Below are 27,256 nucleotides of genomic sequence, written 5' to 3' on the forward strand. Positions count from 1 at the left end.
CCATAAAACCCATTAAAACAATAAGACATTTAGAAACGCAATCATAAGATGGCAGTCTCATTCAACAATAAGTCCCCAACCCAACTCAGCTAATGCTAACCGGGACCAATAATACAATCCTCGTGAGGTATAATTGGGCCATGGTCTTCCGCGTTCAATATAAGAATGCACAGCCTGCGGTGGGACCCCCTGATCGTCACTAAACAGGGATTGGAGACCCCCTCAAGGAAGTCCAGAGCTGCTACACAGAGGCTGTCATGGCTCAGGGCCCTCTCAAGGCTTCCTCCACCCTCGCCCCAGATCCAGACCCCACGGCCCAAGAGCGACGACAGAAAGAGTCCAGCGTCCTCCGAAGCCACTGACAGCCCCCTTCCCCTCGCCCATGCCGTGGCAAGCAGCAGCCGGGACAACCTCCCAAGAGCTCAGCTCTCCGCAAGAGACAACTCTGCAAGTGGATCAGGACAGAACGTGGCAGGCAGAGCAGACGAGAGGGCGGGCTTAACAAACCACACGTTTGGTGTCACCCTGGGCCGAGGCTGACCGAGAGCTTCAAAGGCCACCGTGCTCTCCGTTTTCAAACATCTGTAAATATGTAAACCGGGCTTGTCAGTTTTTATTGGTGGCCCAGCTTCTGAACGGGGGGGGGGGGGGGGGGAGAATGGCAGCTGTGTTAAAGGCAAATCTTTTGTGGGAGGTTAAGAGACTTGGCTGCGGCCACAGCTGAAAGTTGGCGGCAGAGGACAAGGGTTGCGTTCTGCTTCAGAATGGGGGATCCCAGCTTCATGCGCGAAATGCGGCGGAGGGAGGAAAACCAAAACACCCTGTCAGTTTGCAAGCCCCGCTCTCTGTGCCCTGTGTGCCAAAATGGAATAGGCGGCCCCCCTGGCCAGGGCTTTCTCAGGGGTGGCCCCTCGCCCTTGGACTGTCCTTCCCTGTGAGGCACCAGCTGCAACGCTTCTTTTAACCCTTGGCCAACCCTTTTGCATTTCCCAGGGGCTTTCAGTGTCTAGGATGGCCGTGTGGTTTTAGTGACCCGTGCTGCTTATTGTCCAGACCGGGAGGGTTAGGGCTTGGAGGGGGAACCCCCAAGGAAGACGAGGATCGCCACACAGAATCAGGCAACGGCAAAACCACCTCTGAACGTCTCTTGCCTTGAACACCTGCAGCCTTTCCCCAACTTTTGACCATGGAGGAGCCTCTGAATTGGGTCAGAAGCGTGGCCGAGCCCATTAAAGCAGGTTATAGGCCGTGGAGATCTCCAGAAACGCAGCGTATCAACTTCATAAATACCCTAAAGGGGAGAGAAGACTTCCCCATCGTTGGAACTTTGAACAACAAAAAACAGCCGAAAGCTTCACCTGGTGGGTTTCTGCCTGTCCCAAAACTGACCCAGGTGTAAGAGCCCCCCTCCCAAAGGATATCAGTAACAGAACACTTTGCAATGCTCACTGGGTGATCTGAAAAGGGCCTTCCTTTCATTAACAAAATGTGAGTCCAATGGCACCTTAAAGACCAACCAAGGTGTGAGCGTTCGTGTGCTCACACGTCTTGCTCAGACAATGGAACGGGGATCATAAGAGTACAGCTATGAGGAGAAAATGATGATAAGAACGTGATAAGGATGATATAAGCATGTTAATTCTTTGCTAGCAAAGCCGATCAGTCCTGTCGGCTCAATTGTCATTCACAAGAACATTGGGGCAATAAAACTGTCAAGGTTAGTAATTAATGGCAGGCACTTTCCCAGTTATGAAAAGAATTAAAAGCAACTGGTTGCTAGCCCCGTCCACTCCCGCCAAGTGTGGGGGTGTCTCCACAAGTGACAAATTTGTTTTTGTGAAGACAACTGAACCCAAAGTACTAATTGGCTTTTTTTTTAGCAAAGAATTATCATATGGCTTATTTTGGATGATATGATGCCGTATAGTAATTTGCTACTAATTTACTTTCTCCTATCTGCACTTTTATGATCTATTTGGTTGTGTCTCACGAAGAGTGCCTGCACAGGCCCTGAATAAATCTTTGCTGGTCTTAAAGGTGCCCCTGGACTCACATTGAGTTGTGCCGCTTCAGACCACCGGGGCCACCCACCTGAATCTTTCCTCCATTAACTCGCTCATTCGTTGGGTGTCTTGCAGCATTCACCGCCCCACCTTGGCTGTCCCGCTCTGAAGGGGGTTCTTAATCTTTTACCGTCAAACAGAGGGGGGGGGTCCCTGCAACGACAGTGGGTTTGTGGTCGTCCCCCCCCCCCACACACACACCTGGGATACCCACGACTCACTCACAGGTGGAAAGGACAGTCCAGTGGTCTCTTGGAATCAGGTTGCGAGGAATGCCCACCTCTGGCATGGCAGAGCGCGAAGGAGCAAAGACTCTGTGGGTCTTCGCCTGGGCGCCCCTCGAAGACCCACAAAGTCCGATTCAAGATTCGGGGGCGGCCAAAGGGAGGCTCTCCAGAGGCGCCGGGACTACAAAGCATGCTGGCAGGGGCTCATGGTCATTGTAGTCCCGGCGCCTCTGGAGAGCCCCCCTTTGGCCGCCCCCGACGGGAGATTTCGTGGGCTGGCGCGTTCCTTCCTCCCGCCCTCTCGCCCCCCCGGCCCGCGTCTCCGTGCGGCTGCCTTACCGGCGAGGAGTCCCAGCGCAGAGGGGCGGCGAGCGCCGGCAGAGCCAGCAGGAGCCCCAGCAGGGCGGCCATGGCCCGTCCCGACGGCAGCAAGAGGGGCCACTGCCCGCCGCCCCCGCCCGCCCGCCCTTATGAACGGCGCCCGCCGGGGCATCGCCCCCCAGCCCAGCCCAGCCCCACGTGGAGCGGCAAGCAGCTGGCCAGGCCAGGCCACGCCCCCGGGCCGGCCCAAGCCACGCCCCCTCCCCTGGGCGACCTTCGGCGGGCGAGGAAAGCCGGCCCCGCGCAGCCCCTGGACGGCCGGCAGGCAGGCAGGAGGGGGACAACAGCCTCTGCCCATGCGCAGAGTGCCTGGAGCCCGACTCGAACCCACCCCCATCTGCGCTTGGCTTTTGTACCCCGCTTTTCACCACCCAAAGCGGAGTCCCAAAGCGGCTTACAAACCCCTTTCCCCGCTGGTGTGAACAACGGTTTGCATTGTGATTTTAAAGTCCGAGGGGAGCTGGCCAGGTCTAAACCACTAAAGAAACAGACAGACAGACAACTTGTGAGGTAGGTGAGCTAGGAGGGAAACTGCTGGGAGAACTGGGACTGGCTGCCCGCAGAGGAGCGGGGAATCGATGCCAGATCTCCAGATCAGAGGCCTCCGCAGCTAGCCACTGAGCCGCACTGCAGGGGTAGTCAAACTGGAGGGCTGCAGTTAGACTACCCCTGGGGGAAGAGCCTTCAAGCAGAGCCCCAGACACCCCCCCTCCACCAGGGCCGGGGCTCAAATTCTGAAATGTATATTGAAATATCAAGTCGTACCTCTGCTAAGGATATCAGCTGGGGGGGGGGGGCTGGGCATCCCCTGGAATTACGCAGGAGCTAATCACCAGACGACAGAGCTCAGTTCCCCTCCTTGGGGGGGGGGGTCATAGCATTGCACCCCACTGAGGTGCCCGCCCTCCCCAGGCTCCACCCCCAAATCTCCAGGAGCTTCCCAACCTGGGTCCAGCAACCCTTGCTTCTGAGCATGTGTAGAGTGCATGAGCTCCACCAGTGCTTGACCCATGTGGTAGACCCATAAGGCTTGGACCCAGCTCCAGCCGGTCCTCTGCACAGCACCAGTCCTTGACAGAGACACGTGTCAAACCAGTTCCTCCTTTGCTAGCTTCCGTGGTCTCTTCTAGGTGGGGAACTTTTTAAACACAAGAGAGCACTCCCAAATGTGATGCTCCCTGCCCCACCCCTCGGGGGCCTCTGCCAACACATTCTTTGGTGTCCACCAGCTGGGCCCTCACTCCTTGGGACACTACTTGCCCACACCACATGGCTGTGCATACACAAAAAAGGAAGAACGAGGAGAGGTTGATTGATCGGATGGCGAAGTTACACACAGGAAGCATATTAATAATATACTAGCTTCAAAGCCCGTTCCTAAGAACGAGCCTTGAAAGGGCCCCCTCCCCCGGCCTGGCAGCTTAAGGTGGCTTTGGACGGCAACTCGCAGCCAGATTGTGGGGCCGGCAGAGGCTGGGCAGCTCAGGAGCAGGGCCGAGACAGAGGTCCTTAGCAGGCAGCCTGCAGGCCGGGAGGCCCTCGTTAGCAAGCCACGACCTTTTGCCCAGGGCCCTCTCCCCTTACCTCCTGCTGGGTCCAGGCACTGAGGCCCCTGAGAGCAAAGAGGCTAGAGTCCAGGGATGGAGGGCGGGAGCTGCAGGTGCAGGGCCAATCAGGGCAAAGCTGGCTGCACCCTGATTGGCCCTATTCCAACTTGGACAGCCAGACAGTCCCACCCCCTAGGCTGTTTCATAAATATATAGAGGAACAACAATGGATAAGGATATACAAGATTTGTGATGCAGAGGGATTGCGCGATCCCTCAAAATACAAGTATCTAGGTTTTCAAACCATTCCATTGCAGCTGGGGAGAACGCAAAAGGGGACCATCTCATCTCCCTGGAAAGCACGACACATTCCTGTGACTTTGGGCTGCCAGAAAATCATAGGATCTCCTGGCAATGCTCTACACCAGGGGTAGTCAAACTGTGGCCCTCCAGGTGTCCATGGACTACAATTCCCATGAGCCCCTGCCAGCAAACACTGGCAGGGGCTCATGGGAATTGTAGTCCATGGACATCTGGAGGGCCGCAGTTTGACTACCCCTGCTCTACACAGTACCTGCACGGCTCTTGGGTCTGCTGCCAGATTGGTGGCTGGCTCAGGGCACCTGCTGCTGACCTCCGACCTACAGACAGGCTCCCACTTAACTCACATTTGGCCTTGTCAGGTGGCATTAGGATTGCCAGCTTCTGGGTGGGACCCGGGGTTACATCTATCTCCAGACTGCAGAGGTCAGTTCCCCTGGAGACGATGGGCGCTTTGGAGGCTGGGCTCTGGCCTCTGAAAAAGAAGAGCTGGTTTTATACCTCAATTTTCACTGCCTGAAAGAATCCCTTTCCCCTCCCCACAAGGGACACAAGTAGATGGGGCCGAGAGAGCTCTGAGAGAGAGCTTGGTCAGAACAGCACTATCAGGGCTGTGATGAGCCCATGGTCACCCAGCTGTGTGCAAGAGGAGGAGGAGCGAGAAATCAAAGTAGAAGCCGTTGCTCTCAATCACGACACCCCTCTGCCCCTCCAGGCACCACCCCCAAACCTCCAGTTGTTTCCCAGCCTGGATTTGGCACCCCTGCCCCCTCAGCCTCCTGGGAGGGGGTAGCGAAAGGGTAAAGAACATCCTGCTGCTCCCTTCCGTGCCCAGCCCGGAGGCTCGGGTTCAGGTTGAGTTTTGCGGGACACAAAGGGAAGCCCCGGAGCGGAGCCGCCAGAGAGGGAGGGGTGTGGGCCCAGTGAGGGCTGCGTGGGAGACCTGCCCGGACACGAAAACTCCAGCACTTCGGCTCCTCGCTGGGAAACAGTGACTTGAAAGGGGACAACGCTCCAACAGCCAAGCTGCGCTGGCTCCCCTTCTGAGGTTCTCCCTCCCTCCTAGCTCAGGGGAACACACCTGCGGAGGTTACAAGATGACTCGCAGCCTGAACACCTGGGATGCCCTTTCAAAAAGGGGAAACAAAACGTGCAGCTCCTGGGGGGGGGGGGGGGTGCCCTGCCAGTCTCCCAGTCCCAAGCAACCCCCTTCTTTGTACAAGGCTAAAGTCGGAGCAGTTTGCTCGACACCCAGATGGTGAGTCCTGTAGAGCACAGTCTCCTGGGGCTGACCCAAGCTCGGGGTTGGGAGCTGCTAACTGGGACCCAAGAACCAACTTCAGCCATGCTCTTCAGCTGCCCTCTCGCCTTCCCAGGCAGAATTTGATCAGCCTCTCCCCCTTGTGGCCCCTGAGTCATCTTTTCTCTAAACGGAGGAATCCCACACTCTGCAGCCTTTTGTCAGAGGGAAGGTGCTCCAACCTCTGGATCACTTTGGTTTCTCTCCTCTGCACCTTTTCCAGGCCCAAAATGTCTTTTTTGGCCAGAGCTGAATCCAGTCCTCCAAATGAGGCTGCACCAAAGATCTGCACAATAACAGCTGTTTTATTCTCACCCGTTTTCCTAATAATCCAAACAATTTTCCCTTGCAATTTTCAATGCTGCTGCACACTGGCTTGATGCTTTCATAGAGCTACGACCCGGATATCTTCCCCCCTCTCAGTCTTGGCAAATTCATACCTCATCAGCCTACACCTGAAGGTTAGGTTTTTTGTCCCAATGTACATTAAAAGGTCTTAAATAAATGAATATAACCCCAGAGTTGGCTTTGGGATGGGCAGGAGCAGCAAAAGCAGCAGTGCCCTAACATTAAGTCAAGAAGTCCCATGCAGTCCACAAACTCTTTGCAGTTCTTCCAGATCAACCCTTGTTCACTTGATTCTCCCAGGCAAGTCTTGCTCCAGCTATGCGCTGGCAATGCTTTGATCTAACAGCCCCACTGTAGACACCAAGCGCCAACTGAGACCAGAGCAGCAGAAACTGGGGACCCCCCCCCCAATAGCAGTGGACCCCTATTAGCCACCTTCGTGTAGTGGTTAAGAGCAGTGGCCGCTCCTCCACATGCAGCCAGATGGGTGACTTTGGACTTGTCACAGCCCTGTTAGTTCTGTTTTCACAGAGCAGTAACACCAGGGCTCTCTCAGCCTCCCCTCCCTCACAGGGTGTCTGTTGTGGGGAGAGGAAGGGAAGGGCAATGAAAGCCCCTTTGAGCCTCCTTCGGGTAGAGAAAAGCGGCATATAAGAACCAACTCTTCTTCTTCTTCAGTAATCCCATGGCTCTCTCAGCCTCCCCTCCCTCACAGGGTGTCTGTTGTGGGGAGAGGAAGGGAAGGGCAATGAAAGCCCCTTTGAGCCTCCTTCGGGTAGAGAAAAGCGGCATATAAGAACCAACTCTTCTTCTTCTTCAGTAATCCCATGGCTCTCTCAGCCTCACCCACCCCACAGGGTGTCTGTTGTGGGGAGAGGAAAGGGAAGGCGACTGTAAGCCGCTTTGAGCCTACTCTTCTTCTATTAGGGATGCCAGTCTTCAGGTGGGACCTGGGGATCCCCTAGAATTATAGCTCCTCTCCAGACCAGAGAGATCAGTTCCACCGGAGGAAGTGGCTGCTTTGGAAGGGGGACTCCATAGCCTTATGCTCCCTGCCCCAAATCCCACCCAATCCCAGCCCCATCCAAAGTCTCCAGAACCTCCCCAAACCAGAGCTGGCAGCCCTAACCGATGCTGCCTCTTCCTGCCACCCCTAGCTTCAACCTAGAAGCGAAGAAGATGGGGACAGAACTCAGCTACAGCCCCTTCTTTGGGGTGGGCCCCCCACAACTATGTGCTGGCCAGCATTGATCCTTCTGTCTTTCCTATGCTGCCCTGAGCACCTTCTCAGGTGAGGAAATCGCAATGTGGTGCATAAGGGGAGATGCACACTGCCCTCTGCTGGGTGATGAGGAGCTTGCAAGGGGCAGAGCTTAAAAGCAATTCGACAAGGCTGTAGCACCTTCGAAACTAACAAAAAATTCAGAGCTTGCGCTACCAAGATGAAAGCTTCTACCAGGTCCTCTCATTGGTCTCAAAGATGCTGCCAGGGATGAACTGCGGAGCAATGCAGCTGCTCTTTGAAAGTATCTTAAAGAGCAATTCACAGAAAGCATGTGCATAATGTAGAATCCTAGAATCATGGAAGGGACCTCATGGGTCATCTAGTCCAACCCCCTGCACTATGAAGGACACCCACAACCCTATCACTCATCCACTGTAACCTGCCACCCCTTGAGCCTTGACAGAATCCGCCTTTCCGTCAGATGGCTATCCGGCCTCTGCTTTAAAATTTCCAAAGATGGAGAACCCACCACCTCCCGAGGAAGCCTGTTCCACTGAGAAACCGCTCTGGCTGTCAGGAACTTTTTCGGATGTTTAGATGGAATTTCTTTTGAATTAATTTCATCCCCTTAGTTCTGGTCCGTCCCTCTAGAGCAAGAGAGATCAACTCTGCTCCATCCTCCATATGGCAGCCTTTTAAATACTTAAAAGTATTCCCATCTCTGTACCTTTGGGCAGGCAGGAGCCATCTGTATTTTGGAAGCAGGTTCACTTCCTGAGACACCCAGCAATGTGGAAGATTCCCACACTCCTGGCTTTCCACAAACTGCACAGAACCAAACTATTCTAGAGCAGCGGTCCACAACCTTTGTTTGGCTGCGGCCCGTTGCCAGGGGGTGGGGGGAGAGGGTGACCCAGGGGCGCCATGTCAGGGGCGCAAACTTGCATGCGCGGCTGTTTCGCGCATGCATGGAGCTGCTGTGCATGTGCGTTTGCACTCCTGGCGGGGACGCAAACGCACATGCATGCCGGCAACCGCACTTCCCTCTCCCTCCCCCTCCCCCCCCCCCGCAGCAAGAAGCTCACCAGGCCGCGATCTAATTGGCTGGTTGAGCGGCCGATTTGCTCGCGGCCTGGCGAGCTTCTCACTGCGGGGGGGGGAGGGGGAGGGGGAGGGAGCCGCAGCCCGCTGCCAAGGCTCTCACGGCCTGGCAGCGGGCCGCAGACCAGGGACTGATGACCCCCATTCTAGAGGACTGTGCTCTATGCAATGGTTTACAAACTTACTCAGATAAATGTGATCCAACCAGCTAGTCTCAATGGGTGCCACATAGCCTACACCCTTCAAGGAGGGCACAGACTGAAGAGAATATTTGAAGGGGAGTCCAAAGGGTTGGAGGGGAGAGGCTGTTACTCATGAAATGCCCTTCTTGTCACCTGGGACATGGTGAATTGCTTGGAGGTTCAACCTCTATCAAGGGAGAGAAAAATACATCATGTAATCCGTTCCTTTGTGTGCGCTTGAATTAAGGCATCCAAGGGGGGAAATGAGCCTTCCCTTTGGATGAAGAGTGATCTGCTGAATAAATTTCCAACTGATGATGGCTTTGTGATTAACCAGTTTAGTCAAAGCACTGAGTCCAAGCAGGTTCTGAGGTAATCACCTTGTTTTCGTATTGTCTTCCTCAGCGACTCAACATCAGTGTTTTCTTGGTTTCAGAGAAAGAAATTTTCAGTATAAATCAAGCTTTCAGTATTTTCAGTCTTAATATCAACCACACCCAAAAGGTCTTTGTATTTTCAAACAGATGTTGGGAGACCGTGACTATAGTCTAGAATCACAGAATCATAGAGTTGGAAGGGGCCATACAGGCCATCTAGTCCAACCCCCTGCTCAACGCAGGATCAGCCCTAAGCATCCTAAAGCATCCAAGAAAAGTGTGTATCCAGCCTTTGCTTGAAGACTGCCAGTGAGGGGGAGCTCACCACCTCCTTAGGCAGCCTATTCCACTCCTGAACTACTCTGACTGTGAAAATTTTAAAAGTTTAAACCCATTACTGCATGTCCTCTCCTCTGCAGCCAACAGAAACAGCATCCTGCCCTCCTCCAAGTGACAACCTTTCAAATACTTAAAGAGGGCTATCATGTCCCCTCTCAACCTCCTTTTCTCCAGGCTGAACATTCATAGAATCATAGAATCATAGAATCATAGTTGGAAGGGGCCATACAGGCCATCTAGTCCAACCCCCTGCTCAACGCAGGATTAGCCCTAAGCATCCTAAAACATTCCCAAGTCCCTCAACCTATCTTCATAGGGCTTGGTCCCTTGGCCCCAGATCACCCTCGTTGCTCTCCTCTGTACCCTTTCAATTTTATCTACGTCCTTCTTGAAGTGAGGCCTCCAGAACTGCACTCAGTACTCCAGGTGTGGTCTGACAATGGGACTATGACATCTTGTGATTTTGATGTGATGCCCCTGTTGATACAGCCCAAAATGGCATTCGCCTTTTTTACTGCTGCATCACACTGCCTGCTCATGTTTAGTTTACAATCCACAAGTACTCCAAGGTCTCGTTCACACACAGTGTTACCTAGAAGCGTATCCCCCATCCAGTAGGCATGCTTTTCATTTTTCTGACCCAGATGCAGAACTTTACACTTATCTTTATTAAATTGCATCTTGTTCTCATTTGCCCATTTTTCCATTGTGTTCAGATCTCGTTGAACTCTGTCTCTATCTTCCAGAGTATTTGCCAGTCCTCCCAATTTGGTGTCACCTGCAAACTTGATGAGTAGTCCCTCCACCCCCTCATCTAGATCATTAATAAGTACGTTAAAAAGTACCGGGCCAAGCCCTGAGCCCTGAGGTACCCCGCTACTCACCTCTCTCCAGTCTGACGAAACACCATTGACAACAACTCTTTGAGTGCGGTTCTCTAACCAATTCCCTATCCACCTAACTATCTGAATATCCAGATTGCAGTCCTTCAACTTATCCATCAGAACATCATGGGGAACCTTGTCAAGTAAATGACATCAACCAAATTTCCACGATCCAGCAAACCTGTTACTTGGTCAAAAAAGGAAACCAGGTCTGGCAAGACCTGTTGGAAGCAAATCCATGCTGACTTCCTTGGATCACCAAATTATCCTCCAGATGTTTGCAGATCGCTCCCTTTAATATCTGCTCCATTATCTTCCCCACAACAGAGGTCAGACTCACTGGTCTGTAGTTGCCCTTCCTCCCTTTTTTGAAGATCGGAATAACGTTTGTTCTCTTCCAGTCCTCCGGGACATCTCCAGTCCTTAAAGAGGTCTGGAAGATGATGGACAAGGGCTGTGCAAGTTCTCAGGAAAGTTCTTTGAGCACTCTCGGGTGCATTTCATCCGTCCCAGGGGATTTGAACTCTAGTGCAGCTAAATGCCTCTCGACAACTCTATCCATGTTAACCTGCCACCCAGACACTATCCTTTGGCTACGGCCATCTCTAGATGTGCCTAAACCCTTTGAGACCTGTGGGAAAAAACAGATGTAAAATAGGCACTAAGCCTTTCTGCTTTCTCTGCCTCTTCCGTTAGAGTTTGTCCATCCGCACCCAACAGTGGGCCTATTGCCTCCTTTACTTTACGTTTGCCCCTCACATAACTGAAAAATCCTTTCTTGTTACAATGGGCTTCCCTGGCCAATCTTAGCTCACTCTCAGCTTTGGCCTTTCTGATGATTGATCTACAGTGCCTAGTAACCTGTAGGTACTCTTCTTTAGAGCTCTGTCCTTCCTTCCATTTCCTGAACATTTTCCTTTTCTTTCTTAGTTCCTCTTGAAGTTCTCTGTTCATCCAAATAGGCTTCTTAGAGCTCCTGCAGTGTTTTCGTCTTTCTGGGATAGTCATTGATTGAGCATGCAATAGCTCTTGTTTGAGTAGCGCCCACCCTTCACATGCTCCCTTCCCTTCCAGCATTCTCGTCCATGGTATGACACTCATCATGTCTCTAAGTTTATTAAAGTTTGCCCTACGAAAATCCAACATCAGCGTCTGGCCACAACCTTCCTTGGCTCCCCATCTCAAAAGGAATTCTATGAGGACATGGTCACTTCCCCCTAGGGTCCCCACCTCCTTCACCTCATCCACCAACTCTTGACTGTTGGTCAGTATTAAGTCCAGTATGGCTGAACCTCTTGTGGGTTCATCTACCATTTGATAAATGAAATTGTCAGTCTATGCAGGTCTCCTGATATGATTAAGACAGAAAATACTGAAAGCTTGATTTATACTGAAAATTTCTTTCTTTGAAACACCCATGTTGAGTCACGGAGGAAGAAAATACGAAAACTAGGGACATTTATGCACATTGAAAAAAAACAGTGTTATGCCAGCAAAATGGCACAGTGCTAAAAATAATTGTGCCTCCGGCCATTCCTAACCTTCTGGCGCTCTCGCTTTTGTCTGCCGCCTTTTCACCTTTTTGCACTCCTTGCACTCTGCATGCCTGCTTGAAATGGCGGAAGAGAAAGGCGACTCTCTTCCACCTGTCAATCAAGCCAGGCAGCCAATCCCCTTTCTCCATGCTTTAAAGGGCCCATGGTGCCAGCTATTTTTTAAAAAAGACTTCTCCTGGATGCTTTAGGCTGGTCCTGCTTTGAGTAGGGGGTGAGACTAGATGGCCTGGATGGCCCCTTCCCACTCTATGAGTCTATGTATCCTTGTGTGGCAGTGGGCTTGGAACCTGGAAAGTGCACCTAAAAGGACCGTGGTCAAAAAAAAGGTTGGCTGATCTAAGGTGTAGTTCCTCTAATAAACTATATTTATTAGAAAATCCACGGCTTGTTTGCTGTCTCCTCTCTTGCTCCCACACAGACCGGCTGGTCAGCTTCTGCTGCCACTGGGGGTCTATAGTGCACTCAGCTACCTTTGCGAAATATTGCCCAAATATTCCGATAATATTTTGCACCAGTTAATATGTCATGTTAATCCTTATGCTGTTCCCCACTTCTTGCTGGCAGGTTCCAAACTTCTACAAGCCTGATTCTGCATTGGTTTGATGTCCTGTTTCGATGACTGTGCTGCCTCATTCTGTCTAATCTGCTTTGAGTCCTGGGAGAAAGGCATCATAAATAAAGACATAAAATAAAACCTGGATATCACCCAATACCCACCCCTGCAGAGCTACTTGTTCCCTCTCTGTTTGACATCTAATTTAGATTGAGAGGGCGGTCAGAAGAGGGGGATATCTGGAAGACTAGGGCCCATTCCGCACACGTAAGATAATGCACTTTCAATGTGCTTTGGCAGCTGGATTTTCCTGTGCAGAAAAGAAAAAACTGCTTCTAAAGTGCACTGAAAGTGCAATAACTACTGTGTCCATAATAGGCCTCAGACAAGAATTGTTTTCACTTCCTGAAGGAGTCTCAAAGCAGCTTACAATCACCTTCCCTTACTCTCTCCACAACAGGCACCCTGTGAGGTAAGGTGGGACTGAGAGAGCTCAAAGAGAACAGCTCTGCGTGAACAGCTGTCTGTGGCTAGCCTAAAGTCATCCAGTGGGCTGCATGTGGGGGAACGAGGAATTAAATCTGGCTCTCCACATTAGAGGCCACTGTTCTTAACCACTACACAAAGCTGGGCGGGGAGGACACCTGTGTGGCTCTGCAGTGTGGTACTGCAGCCCCAGCTTTCTCCGCACCTGGTGACAGAGTGCTGCAATCTAACGGCAGCAATTATCCCACGGTGAACTTGCCAGCAATTGGCCCCAAGGGCTGCAGTGACTGGTTCTCCAGATCCAGACTTGGAAATGCTGCTTTTCTTCCCTCCTTCATTGTTTATAATTTGTGCGACATCTGCTTAATGAGGCTTCTGCAGAACTGGAAAGCCCGGGTAACGTTTCGTGTCATCTGAGCTGGGCTCAATAAAAGGTGCTTTGTTTCTTTTCCCGCAGAAGGGAAGGCCAAGGCTGCCCTACAGCAAAAGATGACCGGATCCCGAAGCCAAAGAGAACCTCCATAAAGTTAGGTGAGAACACATTGGCAAATATATTTAATTTTCTCCCCCGCCTTCATCATTGATTTTTACAAGCCATGTTGGGACAGAGGAAATATTCCTCTAGATACAAAGAGAACAATTTGAAGCAGGTCTACTCAGAACCCTACTTCTGAACAGGGCTTTCTCCCAGGTTGCCCCTACAGTTGCACTATAAAAGGACCGAACGTCGCTTCACTTGCTTCCAAGAGGAATTCTGCAGACTAAGGAGGTAAAACTTGTGTTTGCTTTTAGAGGGGGAAGCATAGAACAAACACACAGCCACACAGAGGTTCTTGGGGTGCTGAATTCTATACCCCAGGGGTGGGCAAACTGTGGCCCTCCAGATGTCCATGGACTACAATTCCCATGAGTCTGGCAGGGGCTCATGGGAACTGTAGTCCATGGACATCTGGAGGGCCACAGTTTGCCCACCCCTCCTATACCCAAATCCAAGCCTGGCACTTATCCAGCAGGGCCTTAGCAAATGCATGCTGGAAAGTTTGTGTTTGGTGTTCCCAGTTCTTATCACCCCTCGCCACAGAACTTCCGTGTGTGCTTAGGCCCTCTGACGGGTCTTACGAACACCACCCTGGTCAAGAGGGAGGGAGTAAAGCAGCTCCCTGGCCAGGGCTTCCTCCTATGCCTCCCCCAGCCCGATCGGAACAGGGGTCAAGTCCAGAGCGTTCCGTCAGCCGGCTCTAAGTTCTTAAAAGTGCCCAGGCCAGAAGGCTGCCAACCAACTTCCTTGTGGGATGTGACATCAAGGGAGCCACGGTGGGAGATGGAAAAGTGGCCCAAATCAATGGAGGTTCCATCCAGCCGGGACATTCCTAGGTCTGGAGGCACAAGACGTCCTTCCCTCAGAAGAGTCTGGTTCCCAGGGAACGATCTCCTGAGCATGGGGGCATTCAGCCTGAGAAATTCAGAATGTGCTGTTAGGCCACACTGGTGCAGGGAGTTTCACCTGTTTTTGAAAATGGGAATATTCATCACAGGAGGGAGGCCAAGAGGAGTTCCTGCTCTTTTAGATACTCCAGAATGGTCCCCACAAAAAACCAGGTCACACCAAAATCTTCCATTCACAAGACTTTTCCTAACTCTACATTTCTTATCTGTTCCTTCTTCCAAGAAGCTAAGGACACCATGTGTGACGTTCCCTCCCGCTTTATACTCATAACCACCCTGGCAAGGGAGACGGAGAGAGAGTCAGCTGATCTCCACCACCACCCAAGCGAGCTTTAGGGTCAAGCAATGCCATGAATCTTCGCAACCTTAGTCCGCTGTTTGGGCAGAGTCGTTATCCCTAAATTTCTCTGGGGTTTCCCCCCCCCCAAATCCAGGAACTTTGGACAACTGTTTTAAAAAGCTAAAAACAAAGTTTCTGGAAAGCCAGTAATCATTCCACCATCGGCTGGCCTGTGTCCATGCTTTCAAAGGGTTCTTGTGTCTCAGTAGAGCCATCTGGGCTCTGGGGAGAACAGTGACCGGCAGCCGGAGACGTCCCGTTTCTGGGCTTGTAGATGAAACTCACAGGAGGGCCCTGAGCTTGGAGGAGGTCCGAGCAGAGCCGCTGAGGGCAGCTGTCACCTGCCAGGAGCTGAGAGGAATCACCCGACACCAGGAAAAGGCCGTAAGCCTCAGGATCGGGAACACTGTACTTCTCAGCGCAGACTTTGCAGATCGATGCCGTGGTCATGTCAGTGGAGGTGGGGATGGACTTCTGGTTGCTGAAGGGCTCGTGGAGGGAGACAAAGAGGATGTCCTACAACAGGGTGAGAGGCAGGGTTACCAGGGGGCCCTCGGACAGCAGATTTGGCCAGGGCGGGCGGCAGAGAAGCTGAGGGCAAGAGATCACAGAAACAGAGCTGGAAGAAGCACCTTTCCTCAGTTCTCCTTTCCTCTGCACCTTTCCTCAATTCTCGAAACTGATGTATTTTTCAAACATGATAAAGTACAATGAGAAGCATTTTAAAAATATGTAATTACAATTCCCACAGCTGTATGGAAGGGTGATATAAAAATCTAAAATAATATACATAAATTAAATAATTTGTCTTCTCAACATCTGAATGGTATAATAATTGGGATGCCAGTCCCCAGGTGGGACCTGGGGATCTCCTGGAATCTCCAGGCGACTGAGAACAGTTCCCCAGGAGGAAATGGCTGCTTTGGAGGGGGGACTCCATAACATTATACTCCATTGAGGTGTAAATGCTCATGTGGATTTGTAGAGATTATGTGCACTGAAATGTGTAAAGGGGGCTCAAACCAAAGGGTGTGTTTTTCGGCTTTGTTTGGCCGCCTCGGCAATCACCGACGCCTGAGGCAGCCAGCGCTATGGCGCGGAGAGGCGGGGCAGTAGTGGCAGTGCGCCAGCCACACACAGGCACAGAGCTGCACCTGTGTACAACCACCAGCTGGTGTGCTACTGCCGCTCCTCCACTCCATGGTGCTGGCCTCCTACATGCTGCTTCGGGCTTCAGTGATCACCGGGGTGGCCAAACTGAACCAAAGCGCACAACCCTCCTCAAGCCTGCTTGGAACCCTTCCTCCTACTTTGCAGATCTCTTGGAGAAGGGCTGTAGGTGAAGAAACGCACTCTGCACAGGATCAGGGCGGCCAACCTCCCAGTGAGGCTTGGAGACCTCCCAGCATCACAACTGGTGGCCACCCCCCCTGGGGAAAACGGCTGCTTTGGAGGGGGGGCTCCTTGGCCTTATATCCCACTGAGGCGCTGCCTCTTCTCAAGCAACACCCTCCCTGGGCTCCACCCCCAAATCTCCAGGGATTTCCAGACCCAGAGCTGCCAACTCTACCAGACAGTCCTTTCGGATTCACAGATTACAAAGGGCTGGAGGTAGGCGCCGGGTCTGAGTCCTCCAGAGTCAATAAAACCCTGGATTTCACTCAAGTAGATATTTACACTTTCATTTAATAAGGACATCAGGGGAGCCCTGCTGGGTCAGACCAGGGAGGGCCCATCCAGTCCAGCCTCCCGTCTCACACAGGTGCCGGTCACTTCCCCTGGAGGATCAGCCACTTGGCAGGGAAGGTGAAGGTCCTGTGAAGATCCCTCTAGTCGAGCACCCTGTCTCAACACAGAGGCTGGTGAGTTCCCCCTGGAGGGCCACTCACAGGGCCCGGAGGCCGAGGAGGGTCTTCTGCCAGACCTCGGAGCCGTGGATTCTTTCCCAGCGGCTGCTTCTCACACAAGCCCAACATTACCTGAGAATAACCACGGTGGCCCGGATGGTGATAAATTGTGCGGCGCCGGTGCCACTGATGGATGGACCGCTGGGCCTCGGTGCTGATCTGGCGGGTCATTATGGAGGACGGCTGGAAGTTGCCGATGTGATAGAGGACCCCGAACCAGGACGTGAGATAATACCCACCTAGGAGATGGGATGGGGAATACCAGGGTCAGTACAAGATCAGGACTCTGTCCCATCCTCACTAGAGACAGGCCCATCCTCAAGGTCAGAATTAAGAAGAAGGCAGCAATGTGTGCGCCGTGAAACTTCCCTTTCCTTCCTGCTGGGGCTCCCGTCCTTTTGATTTGAAGCAGGAGTAAAGCCCCAGGTCCCACAGGCTGGCAAAGAAATAGCCACATCATGCGCTGCAGAGCATTTCAAGGCACCAGCAAGGAAGCCCAAGAGCCCAGGAATCCAGGGTCGCGATGCAGAGGCAGATGATCCCCTACCTAGATGACCTTTGAGGTCTCTTCCCAGGTCTTTGTTTCTATGCCTTCATTCTCAGTTGCATTTCAGGGGTAGTCAAACGGCGGCCCTCCAGATGTCCATGGACTACAATTCCCAGGAGCCCCTGCCAGCATTCATGGGAATTGGAATCCATGGACATCTGGAGGGCCGCAGTTTGACTACCCCTGCCTTAGACCCTGGGAAAAACTTCTGGTCTTCCTGGTGGTACCTGATGGGAGTTTTGTTCTGCCCATCTCAGTTCCCTGCAGCCCATCTGTCTCTGGAAGCTCCAGAAGTGACTACCTCAAGAGCTCTTTATCTTATGAGGACATCTGAGCCATAGCTGATGCACACAGGTGACCGCAGGACCGGAGAAACAAAGCCGGGGTGCGGGGGTGTTCCGAACCAAAGGGCCAAGCCAAAGACCCGGCTACCTTCTCCTTGCAGCTGGCTGGGATCCATCAGCTCCATCATGTACTCTACGTCCAGTTGGACCGAGGTAGTGTCACAATTCAGCAAGACGTAAGTCAAGACGGGCAGGAAGTCGTCGGCACCGAAAGGCTCTTTTCAAAATAAAAGGTAAGGGAATGTTATCACTGGGTGGTCCAGGCAGAGGTTTGCAGGGACCCTTGGAGAGAATACCCATGTTGGGTCAGGCCAATGGCCCCTCCAGGCCAACACTCTGTGTCACACGGTGGCCAAAACCCAGGCCCCAACAACAGCCAATATGGGGTCATGTGATGCACGTGATATAAAAGCACCAAGACCCTTCCTCGGGCGTGACAATAGGGCTGCCAGCTCTGGGTTGGGGAATAACTGGAGCTTTGGGGCCTACAGTGTGGAAAAGGTGGGTTTCGGGGAAGAGAGGAGCCTCAGTGGAGTTCGATGCCATAGCGCAGGGGTAGTCAAACTGCGGCCCTCCAGATGTCCATGGACTACAATTCCCACGAGCCCCTGCCAGCGACTGCTGGCAGGGGCTCGTGGGAATTGTAGTCCATGGACATCTGGAGGGCCGCAGTTTGACTACCCCTGCCATAGCGTCTACTCTCCAAAGCAGCCATTTTCCTCCGGGCGATCTGATCCCTGTTGTCTGGAAATTGGTTGTAACAGCAGAGCTCCAGTCACCACCTGGGTTGAATCCTCAATGTCTGGCAATCCACAACTTTTTCGACCTTTTGACTGTGGGGGAGCCCCTGAAATAATTTTTCAGACTTCAAGGAGCCCTGGAAGTGATGTCAGTTGACCACGCCCCCCAACACACCCCCTGGAAGTGACATCACTACCCACACCCTTTTGCTCCCTCTCCCCACCTTGACTACCACCATGGTGGCTCTGCCTCATGTAGGCCGGAAGGAAGGGCAGGAGCTGAGAAGACAGCCTCGAGCCCCCCCCCCCCCCAAATGCCAGTTCAGATCTCTTGCCCCTTCAGAGCTCCTGTGGCTCCCCAGGAGTTCACGGACCCCTGGTTGGGAATCCTTGTAATTGGACAAAAAATCAAATACCTTGTCCAATATACAGTTGTCGATTACCATATATTGAGACTTCAACCTGTTTTTGAAAGTGTGCATAATGGATCACAGGTCACCCATAACAAACAGGGCAGATCAAGTGCCGCTTACTGAACATTTTCATTAAAAAACGGATTGGATGATTTCTTTGGTCTAAAACCACAAAATGGATATTTTCAAGGAATGGCTACAACGTGAAATTTTTTATATTTAAGTGGAAAACTCTAAGGGTCTGAATTGTGTGATGGCTTTAACATGCTTACAAGAGGATCAGTGCAACTGGTGTATTTAAGCAACTTGTGGGAAGGACCGGAGGTAATATGTTGGCTGAGCTCCAGGTAAACCGGGTCCCCCAGGGGCCAAGGAGGAAAGAATTAAAGATGACCTTTTGCATTTGAGGATTTAAAGCACTATTGGTATGGACTGAATGGATGTGGGGTTTCTCTGTTGGGCATATTATGTTGAAGGAGTTCTAATTAGCTTTGTTGATTTTTAGAATCCATGTTTATTCATGTTTTGTCAATATTTTAGGTTGGACTAGATGGCCAGTATGGCCCTTCCAACTCTGATTCTATGATTCTATGATTTTATTAGTTGTTGTTGTTCGCTGCTCTGAGCTGCTTGGGAGGGCGATATATAAATCAAATAAATAAAAAACCTGCCCTCCAAACTAGCAACTTCTTCCAGGGGAAGTGATTCCTGTAGCCTGGAGATCAATTGTAATTCCAGGAGATCTCCAGGTCTTTCTTGCTGCAATCCTATTAGGCAACCAAATAAAATCTTGGGGCTCTTCCCACCCCCCTTATGAGCCTCCCTGGCTTGGCCTCCTCTCACAGCAGGCCTGAACTCTGCAAGAGCAGAAAGACTTGAAAATATGTTAGGTCTCCACTAGGGTTGTGCACTTTGGCGGCCGCAGCGGCCGTTCCAGCCCGAAGCAGCCAGTGCTGGGGCATGGGCTGGAACGGCTGCTTCGACCACCAAAGTGCACAACTCTAGTCTCCGTCCCGTGGCCGCTTCTGGCTTGCTGACCCTGCCGGGCCTCCGTACCTGTGCGGCCCGCTGTCTGGTTCATGGCTTCGTAGATCAGCTTGCACACCTTCAGCATCTGTGTCTCCTTCTTCTTGGGCGAGTACGCCCGGTGCATGAGGCTCAGCTTGGTCCGGATACGCTCCAGGCCAGCCGCATCTGGCACGCCGGCCGTCACCCCCAGATTGGCCAGGCTCTGCTGGTTCATGGCGGCCTGATGTTCACGCAGCCTGTCCAGGCTCCCGTCACGGGTGTGGAAGTCCAGCAGCTGGGCGTAGATGGAATCCCGGAGGGGCTTCAGGATACACTTGTAGAGGGCAGCTTCGACCACAGAACCTGGATGGGGAGGAGTGGGGCAGGGAAGCAAGCGAGAAACCCCCAAACAATGGCATTTACTTCATTTATTTCTACTACTGTCTTTTTGTCCCCTGCTTCTCACTACTGAGAGCCAGCTTGGTGTAGTGGTTAGGAGTGCGGACTTCTAATCTGGCATGCCGGGTTCGATTCTGCACTCCCCCACATGCAGCCAGCTGGGTGACCTTGGGCTAGCAACGGCACTGATAAAACTGTTCTGACCTCGCAGTGATATCAGGGCTCTCTCAGCCTCACCCACCCCACAATGTGTCTGTTGTGGGGAGAGGAATGGGAAGGCGACTGTAAGCCGCTTTGAGACTCCTTTGGGTAGAGAGAAGCGCATATAAGAATCAACTCTTCTTCTTCTTCAGTAATCTCAGGGCTCTCTCAGCCTCACCCACCCCACAGGGTGTCTGTTGTGGGGAGAGGAAAGGGAAGGCGACTGTAAGCCACTTTGAGCCTCCTTTGGGTAGGGAAAAGCGGCATCTAAGAACCAACTCTTCTTCTTCTTCTACCAGGACTCTCAAGGCCCGTGGTCACCCAGCTGGCTGCATGTGGAGGAGGAGTGGGGAATCAAACTCAGTTCTTCAGACTGGAGGCTGCTGCTCTTAACCACTGCACTAAGCTTCCTCTGACCCATCCTTCCTTTCTCCCCAACAGAGACTTAAAAATACTCACATCCTCTCCTCCAGTTTATTCTCACAACAGCCCTGTGTGGGGACTTAGGCTGAGAACCTGTGAGTGGCTGAGGGAAGGTAGGGCCTGGACAGCTCCCATGAGATGGTCACACATGAAGCTGCCTTATACTTAATCAGATCCTTGGGGCCCATCAGAGCGATGCTGGTCAACTCACACCAGGAGTTGCTCTTGTGGGTCTCAGGCAGAGGTCTTTCCCATTCCCTCCTGCTTGGTCCTTTTCACTGGAGATGCCCAAATTGAACTGGGGACCTTCTGCTGCCAAGCTGATGCCACAGAGACGCATAATTTGAAATATTACCTCGACTGGAGGTCCCCACCCTCTGTGAACCTGTGGGCACATTTGGAATTAGGCTTGCGTGCTCAGGTGTGGTTTGGCCGTTTTGCTGATCACCGAAGCCCAGCACCGCCTCAGGCTTCAGTGATCGCCGAATCGGCCGAACCGTACCAGAGCGTGCAGGCCTACTTGGAATTCAACACAGCACGGGGGTCACCACCACAAAACGGTTGCCCCGAAATGGCAGCTGCAGGTGGCGGACCCAGGCACATAATATCCGCTGCAGCTTAACCTCAGCCATGTAGTAAAGATTGCCGTGCTGTGGTGGCAACCAATGCCAAATCATCTTTTCTTCAAAATGGCCCAGTCACTCCAGTTTCCAGTGGTCAGTTCAGAAGCGCTGCAGGACAAAAACCGCCCCCCGGCCCCACCCCCTTTCCACAAACTACTTGGAGGGCTGTAGCACCCATGGGCACCATGTTGGGGAGCCATCTCCTGGCCACACGTTGAGGACTAGAAACCTGCTTCTCCTTTGCTTCACAGGACTAGGAACTCAGGAATCCAGACGCAGTTCCTAAGGCCACAGGCTGCACGAGAATCCCAAGCGGCAGCACAGAGCAGCCCGCCCCTCTTTGGGGGTTCAAGGGAAGCAGCCTGGGTCCCCCTCAACACGCCACGCCCCTCCCCCTCTCCCTGCAACAGCTTCTTCTGCCTCTGCCTCGTGTCACAGCAGAGCCACCGATTTTCTGAGCCCGCTGGTTCTCGCCTAGACGCAAGCGGATGCCGCAGCAGAGGCCCAGAGAGGAAACCTCAGTATTTTCAGCGGCTCAAAGGCTTGGCAGGAGATATTTATAAGCCTGCTACGTAGGAAGGGGAGACGATGGCTGGGCCCTTTCGACTTCTGGGTGTGTGAGTATGTTGTGCACACATGTGCAAAGGGAGAGCTCTCACTGGCTCCTGGAATCCCACAAAGCAAGTGGAGGGGATGCCCAACTAGGGTAGCTAAATAATAGGATCCTAGAGCGGGGAGGAGCCATGCAGGCCATCCAGTCCCACCCCCTGCTCAGTGCAGGATCAGCCTCAAGCATCCAGGATAAGTACCTGTTCAGCCATTGCTTGAAGACCACCAGTGAGGGGGAGCTCCCCACTTCTTTAGGCAGCCCATTCCACTGCTGAACTAGACTCCTAGAATCCTAGAGTTGGAAGGGGCCATCCAGGCCATCTAGTCCACCCCCTGCTCAATGCAGGATCAGCCTCAGGCATCCAGGAGAAGGATCTGCCCAGCCGCTGCTTGAAGACTACGAGAGACTGGGAGCTCCCCACTGCCTTAAGCAGCCCATTCTACTGCTGGAACACTCTGTTAACGTTTTTTCCTGACACCTGGCCGATACCGTTCTGGGTCCTGACCTGCCAACAGAAACCATTCCCTGCCCTCCTCCAAGTGACAGTTTTCAAAGACAGCCATCCTGTCCCCTCTCTGCCTCCTCTTCTCCAGGCTGAACCTGCAGGTTCAGAGGCAGTCTACCTCTGAATACCCAAAATGGCAGCAACACACAAGCAGATGGTGACTTTTTAGACCAGGTGCCCGCTGGGCCAGGAATCCACAGGGCAGCCCATATTTAGCATGCAGAAACAGATTCCCAGGAGAACGGCCTGTTTTTCATCCCTTCTGCTCCTGGAAATTCCATTTAGCCCTTATAGCTCCATTCATTTGTTCAACTCCCCCTTTAATGCCTTCTCCACCGACAGCCATCTTGTGTCAGTGAGTTCTGCAAGCTGACGTGCCACACAAAGAGGCATTCCCGCTGGTCCCGTAATAATGCAAACTGGGTGGCCTCAAAGTAACGCCCCCCCCCCAAGCCCTTGCCCCGCCCTCACCATCCCTGCTCCGTACCCAGGTCCATCTCTTCCGTCTCGCCGTGCTCACAGAGGGTGCGCAGCTCCGAGCTCTCACACAGGTAGCCCTTGAGGTTGCTAATCATCTGCCGGATCTCCTGCAGCATGTCGGTGCTGGTGGAGTGCCGCGTCTCCGAGCCCCGAAGGATGTGCCCCACAAAGCTTTGCACCAGCCCCCCGAGGTAGGACATCGGCTCCTGGGCCAACTCCTGCACCCGGTTGGAGATGCGGCGCTCGCTGGAGAGAAGCCCGCCAAGGGCACTGCCTACCGCTGAGAGGCGGTGAAGCACTTTGTAGGTCAAAGCGGCGGAAGAGCGGCGCTTCTTGTGCACGGCAGTAAGCGGGAGGCTGTCCCCCTCGTCCTCCACGCTGCTGAGAGAGAGCGAGTCCAGTTCGGGGATGGGAGGCAAGACCAGGGACTCATTCAGAAGCGACGAATCGGAGCCAGACTCCTTTGGGGGAGAGCAAGGGGGTGCCATCGCCGGAGTGACTTCAATCCAGGAAACACGGTGCGGAGACTTGGCCTCCTTCTGCCAGAGGTCAGGGGACACGGGTGGCTCTTCCGAGAGGTTTGCAGAGTCAGCCCTGGCCAAGCTGCGCAGGAGGGGCTTCCGTCGTGCAGAGCCCGTCTGGGGCACAGAGCCGCCTGAGGGTGGGGGGCAAGGAGAAAAGGTGGTGAGGCCAAGCTGCAGTTTCCCCACACAAATAACTGCGGGTCTGCTTAGCTCTTCTCCTCCACACCAGCGGTAGTCAACCTGTGGTCCTCCAGATGTCCATGAACTACAATTCCCATGAGCCCCTGCCAGCATTTGCTGGCAGGGGCTCATGGGAATTGTAGTCCATGGACATCTGGAGGACCACAGGTTGACTACCTCTGCTCCACACGTTCTTGTTCTCTCTCTCTCTCTCTCTCTCTCTCAAGGCCTGATATCAGAATGTGGCAATTGGCAGAGGGGAAAACCTGCATCCTATTTAGTCCCCAGGGGCGAGGGGGGAAGCCAGGAGAATGTCAGATCCCCGCTTGGACATCTCTTGGGAAGCCCCGATGAATGAGCGCTCTGACTGGATTCTGGAAACCTCCTGATGCCAGAGGGCAAGAAACTATAATTGGGCCATAGATAAGAGAGACAGACCCCCGAGGGACAGCTGTGAATGGGGCAGCAGTTAATGCTGGGTCTCATAAAGAAAGAGTTAGCTTTCGTTACGTTCTTTGCTGATGGACTCCAGCGACTGGGTTGCCTAGTTGTAGTTTCTCATGCATTATGGAGGAGTGGGAAATCGAACCCAGCTTGCCAGGTTAGGAGCCATTGCTCTGAACCACACCGGCTCAAAAAGCCTGGGCCCCCTGAGTTACATTCCTGACGGCATCCACTAGCAAAGGCAGAGTCTCTTCCTGCAGCTTTTACCTTTCTCCCTCGCCTTTTCTTCCTCCAGGGACCCTGGAGGATCCCAGCTTTCCGGAGCTTCCTGTTTGCAAGGTCCTGCTGCAGGGCCAGAATCAGCCAGGCTGCCCCGCGGATCCCGGAGTCGTAGGGTCCCTCTCCTGCTGTTGGCACGGCAAAGGTTTGGTGCTGAATTCAGCCAACAAGCATCGCCATGCACGGAGAGGTACAGCGGGTTGACGATGCACAACGGGTCATGCTCGGAGATCGCCTGTCTGGATTCAGGGGGCTCTCCGTTGGGCCCCTGGGAACTTTCTTCTGTCGATGCCAACCCAGTGCCAGGTTTAAGGGGCATGGTCCAGAATTCTACCCAAAGAAGCAATGCAGGAATCGAGGGAGAAAGAAAGCATTACAGTGGTTACCATTTTTTTAATTTTGTTTTCTGCAAAGAAAAGGTTTCCTCTGCCTAACAAGCAGAAATTCAACCCCTGCTGCTTTGCAGCTGAGAATTGTACAGATGGGGAGGGGGGGAATGTGCATGCTGAACATCTCCCCTCCCATGCATTTGTTAGAGGTGCAGGGACTTAACCAAATGGGTGTGGCTGAAGAAAAGGGGGTGGGGCTAAGGAAAGGCCCGGGACAGACAAGCAGGAAGTCATTCTCTACACAGTGGGTTAATCAGCTCCTGGAACTCCCCGAGACAGAATGCTGTAGTGCAGGGGTAGTCAATCTGTGGTCCTCCAGATGTCCATGCATTTGCTGGCAGGGGCTCATTGGAAGTGTAGTCCATGAACATCTGGAGGACCACAGGTTGACTACCCCTGCGTGTAGGGGCCACAGGAGCTGGCTTGGTTGAAACAAGTCTGAAAACCAGTAAGCAAAGAAATGCAACCTGGGGTGCTTCATGTATCCCATGGTGCTGAGCAGCAAGACAGTTTGTTCAGAAGGGGGAAGAAAATTAAACATGAGTCTCTCACCCCGTATACTCCAGCCCCACCCACCCCCCAACTCACCTGGGCCCAAGGCAGACAGAGCCTCTAATTCAGATTTGCACGAGAGCTGAAAGGCATCTGGGATCCTTAGCAAACCAGGCAAGATATCCCTGGAAGAGAAATGCCCAGACGGGTTGACCAAAAAGGCCCCAGGGGGGCTGTTGAGATCTTTGGGGAAGGGGCCCCACTCCTCTGCTTATGCCAAGGGAGCTAAAGCATTTGATTCCTGCCTACCCCCATGGCCTCCTCCCCCCTACAGCAATCCGGAGGCCAAATGTACTCATAATGGGAATGGTGGCTGCCAGAGGATGTAGTGATGGCCACAGGCATAAATGGGATGGGACAGATTCAAGGAGAAGAGTTCCACCAATAGCTATTGGCCATGTTTGACTTCAGGGAACCCCCACATCCCAGAAGCCACCCACCTGCTCCACATGTGAAAGCTGACCAGTTCCAGCAGGTCTCGGAAGCGCAGGTGAGATCCCTCCAGGTACACGGCTGCGGGGAAGAGCAAGACGTCAAGACAAGGAATGGTTTGACTGGGGGATCATCTGCAACTGCGGCCGCAAAGTGGGTAGTCAAACTGCGGCCCTCCAGATGTCCATGGACTACAATTCCCATGAGCCCCTGCCAGCATTTGCTGGCATGGGCTCATGGGAATTGTAGTCCATGGACATCTGGAGGGCCGCAGTTTGACTACCCCTGGTTTAGGGTTTGTCAGGGCAGAGGGGGGGGGGAGGCCATATCCTACATGGGAAAGTGGAGGACAGAATCTAGAACTGAGACTTGCATAAAAAGTGTCGGTTCTCACCCAGGAAGCCCCGGCCAAGACATCTTCATCGTAGGAGGATGCTGTGACTGCCAGACCTCAGGGTGCTCCTGGAGCTACTGCGACTAAGGCCAGTTCTGCGCTGCATGTGGACCTGCTGAGTTTGAAGCAGGATCGTAATTGCAGGCCGCTGACCGGCTTGGGTAGGCTGGTCTCCCTGCAGGAGAGCCGGTTCATTCAAAAGGTGTTTTCCGCACCCCAAATGTGCAGCTCGTGGCCAGATCCACCAGGGATCCAATCGCTTTAAATCAAGGTTTTAATCAATCACCTGCAACCACGGGTGTCAGGATTGTAGAATCTCTGTCATAAATTAGCCTGAGTTCCTCCATGTCAGTTATATTGCTTGATTGGGCCTGGCGCCTGCTTGCCCCGGCCTTGTAGTTTGTAAGCTATAAAATAGAATAGTGATGTTATGTTAACCTTATCTTGTTGTGGGCTCACAGGGTTGTTGTCACCTCTCTCAAGGCTGGGAGAATGAAATCCTGTTTTTGTTACACATATGTCTTTTCTCTCCTACCCCCCTCCTTGGGAACTGTCAAGTTTTGGGCGGGAGAAATGTATTGATAAGCTGAGGCAAATCTGGCCTCTGGTCAGATTTGACTTTCAGTCCAATGCGTATAGTGCTAATCAATAAAACTCTTTTCTTTCGAAGAAGTTTTGTTGTGAGTTTCCTGTGCGTCTGACATCAAGTCAAATCTCACAACTCCTTTCACCTGCCAATATGCAGGGCGAAGGACCTACTTTTTCTGATCAAGGAGAGGGCCTGGATTGGGACCTCTCCCAGGGCGACGGCGCTGGTGCAGGGCCGTACAGCTCGGGCATGCTGCGGGCCGTCTCGGGGACGACCCCGGGGCCCGAGGAATTTTTGGAACGACACGTCACCCAACGTAGGCGATTGTCAAAGTACGACCGCCCAACTGGGGATGAACTGTGGCCGGAGCACCTGGCACTGCCTAGCTACGGACTGGAGCCTGTGGGTGAGACACAGGACTTGCAGTACAAGCTGGACAGGGTGACTAACTGGCTGCAGGACCTCTCGGGTCGGTTGGATCCAGAGGAGCAACGCCGAACACAACGCCTGCTGAGGGAAGTGCTCGGTGGTGGTGCGCACGACACCAGTGGACGAAGGTCGAGCGGTGTGCTCGCCCTGCGGGAACACGGCATGGCG

General features: G+C 53.0%; 2 protein-coding genes across 5 annotated transcripts in view; both read right to left on the reverse strand.

Moving 5' to 3' along the window:
- The window catches only part of LOC143828226 (SPARC-related modular calcium-binding protein 1-like), a 61,970-nt gene extending 59,221 nt beyond the window's left edge, over positions 1–2,749 (reverse strand). For all 3 annotated transcript variants that reach the window (XM_077318500.1, XM_077318498.1, XM_077318499.1), the window contains exon 1: positions 2,630–2,749. In XM_077318500.1, coding sequence (XP_077174615.1) covers positions 2,630–2,701 — 72 coding nt within the window. In that variant the 5' untranslated portion in view covers positions 2,702–2,749. The remainder of the gene's footprint in view (positions 1–2,629) is intronic.
- An 11,113-nt stretch (positions 2,750–13,862) lies between these two features.
- The window catches only part of RINL (Ras and Rab interactor like), a 28,928-nt gene continuing 15,534 nt past the window's right edge, over positions 13,863–27,256 (reverse strand). For both annotated transcript variants that reach the window (XM_077318521.1, XM_077318520.1), the window contains 8 exons: positions 25,685–25,757; positions 25,281–25,369; positions 24,292–24,633; positions 22,884–23,531; positions 19,684–19,998; positions 17,563–17,691; positions 16,656–16,822; positions 13,863–15,192 (listed from right to left, as the gene is read on the reverse strand). In XM_077318521.1, coding sequence (XP_077174636.1) covers positions 14,827–15,192; positions 16,656–16,822; positions 17,563–17,691; positions 19,684–19,998; positions 22,884–23,531; positions 24,292–24,633; positions 25,281–25,369; positions 25,685–25,757 — 2,129 coding nt within the window. In that variant the 3' untranslated portion in view covers positions 13,863–14,826. The remainder of the gene's footprint in view (positions 15,193–16,655; positions 16,823–17,562; positions 17,692–19,683; positions 19,999–22,883; positions 23,532–24,291; positions 24,634–25,280; positions 25,370–25,684; positions 25,758–27,256) is intronic.

Source organism: Paroedura picta, unplaced genomic scaffold, assembly GCF_049243985.1.
Source record: "Paroedura picta isolate Pp20150507F unplaced genomic scaffold, Ppicta_v3.0 Ppicta_v3_sca21, whole genome shotgun sequence".
NCBI classification, from domain to species: Eukaryota; Metazoa; Chordata; class Lepidosauria; order Squamata; family Gekkonidae; genus Paroedura; species Paroedura picta.